Raw genomic sequence first — 5,972 nt, 5'->3', positions numbered from 1 at the left:
TCTCAACTACAAGGGGGTGCTCAACCACTTTGATTTTTTTAACGTTGTATGAAATACGAAAAAATAAAATTAAAAATAGATTTTTATTTAAGTAGTTGTCACATTATATTTAAAAAAAATGTTGTTTTTATAGGTTATATTCGAAAAAAATATAACTTTTGATTATAAAAAATTGAAATAAAAATGTTTTTCTACTTCAAAACTTCTAAATCACATGTTCAAATACTTTTAAAAATTATATAATTATATTTTTTGGACTTCATACAAAAAAAAAACAAAGTACTTAATTGAGCACCCCCTTGTAGTTGAGATAAATTTACAAAACTGGGTGTATTTTATCAGCGTAATAAGTGTAACAGAATAAGGGGGTGCCCCGTTAGAAAATAAATAAAATGTTTTTTTTTTTTAACCAGTCTAATGTAGACTTAGTCATTTTTTTTATTTTTATTTTATTTTATTCGGAAAACCAACAGCTTAAGTAAACTAAAACTAGGTTAACATAAATATGTATCAGGGAAGCCAATAACAGGTTTCCACAGACAGGATACAAAGGTAGTCATATTACAGGTTAGCACAAAATTAAAGACTAAATCATATATGTAGTAAAGATAATACCTATTAGGTGAACTTTTCAGATTGAGCTTATAGAGAGAAAAATGTTCTCCTATACCTATATTTTAAACCCTATACCAAATAGGATAAAAACGGCAACCCAAATGTATGTTTTATGAAGTAAGTACTTAAGTCCAAACCACACATGTATAGCCCTTGGTGGGTGTTGGTATAGTTAATAGAACTCTTCGCTTTTCAGAATCTTTAAATAGTTCCCTTACAATATCGGCAAACGTTTGTTACAGAACGTTTTCACTGAACAAACTAAAGACTAAACAAATCGGCCAATTAGTCCATACAAATGATTCAGCTTTCACTACTAAGGCTATCGTGCTTCATACCTACCTAGCTGCAATAAAACGTTTCAAAGAGACCGAACAAAACCAGGCTTACAAAGACTTGCCTACGAAACGCAATTAGTAGAGCAATCCGCTCACCTAATAGCTTCACTGGGGACGCTGTGTCACCAAAAATTTGCATTGAGCTAATCCAGAACAGCTTAAGAAAACAAGCTTTAGTATAAAAAGGTCCAAGGTTGAATGGAAAAATTGGGAGCATAGGGCTTAGTGGAGTCGGTCAAGTCGGTTGTTAAAGCGATTCGCGATTATTGCCGATCGATTCCGAAGGCAGTGCTCGGTAGGCCCCGCCTCCTGGGAGGGCAGCTGCTTCGGGAGCCGAGCCGACACAGGCGCCGGCCGCGCGGCGCGTTTGATCTCCCCCTCCCGGCCCCACGCGCAAACGCAGGCCTCGATAACGAACGCACACAAACTCATAACGCTCCGCGCTCTCCCTCAAGCTGGTTGTGTCGAAACCGGTTTATAGACGCATACAGTGAAGTGCTAAAGACACAGTGCCCTAGTGTTTAGTTTTGTTTGGACATTTTATTTGTGGAAATGGAAGATAAGCTGTACAGTGTGGACAGTTCTGACGATTTCGTTATTGAAGAAGAGGAAGAACAAATCGAGGACAATCACAGTAAGTTGTGTTTTTAAATAATTTTGGATAGTTTCTTTTTATTTTATTTACATGACCTTTTATTTGCTCTTTGAGAATTTCACATTTGAAGTGTATTGACATTTAATGTGTGAAGAACAGAGTAAATAAAATTAAACATACTTAGTTTAAAACATTTTTTTCTAACTTTTAGTCTTTAAAACATATTATCATTTTTAGAAATTAGTTCTTTTTAGTTATAATTAGTGAATTATGTTACTTTGATTGAGTATAGTAATATTATATAACTCGTAATTGGTCAAACGGGACGATGTCTTAAGTTTACATTTTTCTACAGGCTATCCTCCAGACTTTCCGATCGAAGCTTTGGTGAAGCTCGAGCGTCCGTCGCCTCCTCTGCCGACGCCGCCGCATACGCCCACCGACGACACGCCTCCGGCAGTCGTCATCTCCCGCCACCAGCCCCCCGTGTGGCCACCCGCTCCTCACTACCCCACCTACCCCCGGCCAGCCATGCAAACACCCTACCCTTACGAGAAAGCTCCAGTTCCGAATTACTCGCACCCTGCCATGTCTGCCTATGTCCAAGCTCAAGTTGCAACTCTACCTCCGTCGGCTCCGTACCACGCCATGCTGGTCAACCAGTGGATCAGAAACGCGGCCCTGTATCATCACTCATTAAGATACCCGGGAGCGATGGCCCAGAGAATGCCAGGAAGAAACCCGCCCCCGATGAGGGCTCCCGGTGTGCCCGGCACGCGCCCTAAGAAACAATTCATCTGCAAATATTGCAACCGCCAGTTCACCAAATCTTACAATCTGCTCATCCACGAAAGGACTCACACCGATGAGAGGCCCTACTCCTGTGACATCTGCGGAAAGGCTTTCAGAAGACAGGACCATCTAAGAGATCATAGGTAAGATATCGATAATTCATTACACCTTGATATAATGCCTCGTGCTCGGACAATATAATGGCCCATAAAACGCTATTAGTAATCAATTGTTATCACAATAACCACAAATTAAATTTAACTTCCTTCTAATACAAACCAGGTGATTTAAGGTGTGTTTCAAGAAAGCATTGTTGACGATAAGAGGTTAAAAAAAGAATAAAAAGTTTACCTTTTTGTGAGGTCGCGACGCGGCGGGCGCACGCGTCCCAAGAACCGGTTAGGATTTTTACGATCACCATATCTGTTTCGCTCCGCCGTCGAACAAATTACATGTTATATTTCTTCGCTTTTACGAGACAAACTTTTCCTCCCAAATTCATTACCCATCTAATGTGTCCGTAATGTAGAATTACCTACCTCAATTTTCATTTGAAACGGTTATTATCCCGTCGCCTTATTGAGCCATAAATACTGCTAGGTGTTTGTTTACTTTTAACGCCTCTTATGTGAGAGTGGAGAGAAAGTTCAATATACTTACTGTTCTTTTTCTATTTTCCAGGTACATTCACTCTAAGGAGAAGCCGTTCAAATGCAACGAGTGCGGTAAAGGATTCTGCCAATCTCGCACTCTGGCAGTGCACAAAATTTTGCACATGGAGGAATCTCCCCACAAATGCCCAGTTTGCAGCAAGAGCTTCAACCAAAGATCCAACCTGAAGACGCATCTGTTGACGCACAGTGACGCAAACAAACATCACTTGGAACACCTTGAGGGATGCCAAGAGGTGTCATCCACGAGTCATCCTGAGAACTCTTTACTCGATCTCTCTCAGAAACCTTCCCCTCCGCTGCAGTCCTACCAACAACAGCCTGAAGTTAGTGCTCAACAATCACCTGTCGACGCGCCAAAGAAGACATTAGGATTTTCTATAGAAGATATCATGAAGCGTTAATATGTCTAATGTATTTGTAGTTTTGTTACAAGTAGCTGTACATCGCTAATTCAAGATCTTACGTAGTATCACTTGCTAGATACTGATTTATAATTTCTTCAAGTCAAGTGATTAGTTTTTATATTTTGCCAAAGAAATTTAATTTCGACTGATTAGAGCCAATAGACACATCTGTAATGAACATCCTGAGTTAAATAACCGTGTAAGATGCAAATACATTTAGAAAATAGGTCCTCGTTTCATCTCTGTAAAGACTGAAATATTTGTTTTAGCAAATAATTATTGTTGTTATGTTTTCTTTGAAGTTTATTTTATTGTGATAGTCTTACTACTTAATTAGAATTAAGTTCAAACTAAAGTTACCGAAAAGTATTACCTTTGTTTTAAGTACCTACATCATTTATTCCAAATTATGTGGCTATGACAGTTTTGAGCATATTCAAATTGATAGACATAATGATTGTAGTGTGTTTGAATATCTGGTTAGTTGTAATTTGTACATTCCTGTAAATATATTTGTAAATTATTTTAAGTCGTTATAAGTTAAGTCGACGAGGCTATATTAAAAATCTTAATTAAGTACAAAGAGAAGTACATGGAGTCGATAATTTATTTTCTTGTTTTATTGTACCCAAAAACGATTGTTACAAACTCTATACTAATCTAGAAGCAAAGAAAAATAAACGAGATCTGGTAAGCAATTTAGGTGCTAATATGAATTATGAAATTCTAACTAGGTAGGTACCTAACTTAATTTGCAGTACTAGCTTTTTATCATTGGGTAACCGAGCATTTGCGTTGCAATCTATGTATCTAATTGGACAACCGGATAAATCTACAGGATGATTCAGGAGACGTGAGCAGGATCAAGCCTGCATATTCGGTGAATTATCAGCAACTGTTTCGTACCAGTATTTGTGAGATTAACGTTAATTTAATTATTACTGTTCAAAAAAAAGAGTTTTATTTTATTTACGATAATTATGGTCACCCTCTTTGTTTTATCCATAATAAGTGACAAATTGAGTGTCATCGGAGTCTGGTTACTTTTATAAAATCGTATCTCACTCAAGTGTGACATTTTATTTTCTTCATAATCAAAGTGCTGTCATAACGGTTAAAGAGGTTTTATCTTTCTTAATTAAGTGTTGTAGGGTGTCCATGATTGTAGATAATCAAATTTGTCCTTAAGAAAAAGTTTAATAACAGATAAAAAGCGTGATTGTTTTACTTAAATATGATGGTGAACGATTCATTAACATTTACTGATTGTGTAGGCTTAGTCCAGCTCACGTCTCATGAATCACCCTGTATATTTTGTAGAATGCAGTTAACAGACATACCTTTTAGACATACCATTTGTTTATCAGTTTAATTAAAATAGGCCTCTAGTTTCAAATAATAATTTTCAACATACTGCAAGTTTAGAAAAAAAATGTTGCTTCGGTTTATGACTTTGTTTGCAATAAATCATACCGTAATGCATGTTTTATCTTTTACATAACCATCTAACATTTTGGAGTCATAATTTATCATTACCAAAAATACTATAAAAAAAAATAATGGCCGTAAAGATAGCGTGACGTACTGTACCATTATAACTTGAACTATGACATTATTGTTACCGTTACATGGACAGACAGATAAATATTGCAATACAAAAACAATTATAATTATAGGGCCGGACATTATGAAATGATAATCAACTTAGATGATTGAAAGTGGTTTGCGAAATGCATATTCGTGACGGTTAGAGCAGTAATATTTGGTAATACAATGTTTAAGAAGTTATTTATTAATTATTTGGATTTATCGGGCATCATTTTAATGAGTTCCTAAGCTAAGAGTAATCCTTTTTGGATAAATAATGGTGGAGAATATAGATCAATAGTTATAATTTACTTACTTATTTAATCATTATCACACAAAAGAAAACACATCCTATAAAAGGCAGGTTTAATGCTATGAAATGAAAAAATCTTTATTTTCAGGCAACTAGTGGCCCATAGATAAATACCTTAAAAGTAGCATGCATATCTTAAAAACTAAAAACCGTGCGTATCCGTCAATTTACCTAACTCCGATTTTTTGCGGGCTTCAGAAAGTGTTTATATTTAACTTAAATAAAGTTACTAGATGTATTTGCTTTAATAAAATAGAAAATAACAACAAAGTCAAAACTTAAAGTAACGGCAAACGGTTACGAGCTATAAAATAACCAAACCCTCACAACAAGTAAACCAGCATTCTAAATACTAATAATAATAAAACCCTTGATCAGCAAAACCAATTTAATCTAAATAATAAAGTCACACAGTATACAGAAACGAATTTCATTTACTGTTATGGGTCAAAACGGCCCATAATAGGCGAAGTATGATTAAACCCGATTTGGGCCGGAAAGTTGGAATTACATATTAAATTATATTCCCCGCGGGTTTGTGGCGCCACCTAGTTCCAAATGGCTGAACTGAGAGATGTCATCTGTCGCGACGCGATGTCGCTACGGGTAGCGGAATATTCCGAAACGCAATACAGCGGTGAATGGGTGATCTTA

The 5,972-nt window shown here is 36.4% G+C and overlaps 1 protein-coding gene across 1 annotated transcript; it reads left to right on the top strand.

Moving 5' to 3' along the window:
* Positions 1-336: 336 nt before the first annotated feature.
* LOC133526369 (protein odd-skipped) lies at positions 337-4,027 on the top strand. Its single transcript, XM_061862967.1, has 3 exons — positions 337-1,587; positions 1,904-2,483; positions 3,022-4,027. The coding sequence occupies exons 1-3, from the start codon at positions 1,506-1,508 to the stop codon at positions 3,413-3,415; spliced, it is 1,056 nt and encodes a 351-aa protein (XP_061718951.1). The 5' UTR covers positions 337-1,505; the 3' UTR covers positions 3,416-4,027.
* The last annotated feature ends 1,945 nt before the right edge of the window (positions 4,028-5,972 follow it).

This window comes from Cydia pomonella, chromosome 16 (assembly GCF_033807575.1).
Source record: "Cydia pomonella isolate Wapato2018A chromosome 16, ilCydPomo1, whole genome shotgun sequence".
Taxonomy (NCBI): Eukaryota; Metazoa; Arthropoda; class Insecta; order Lepidoptera; family Tortricidae; genus Cydia; species Cydia pomonella.
Note: the sequence above shows the minus strand (reverse complement) of the source record. Positions and strands in the feature narration are given on the sequence as shown.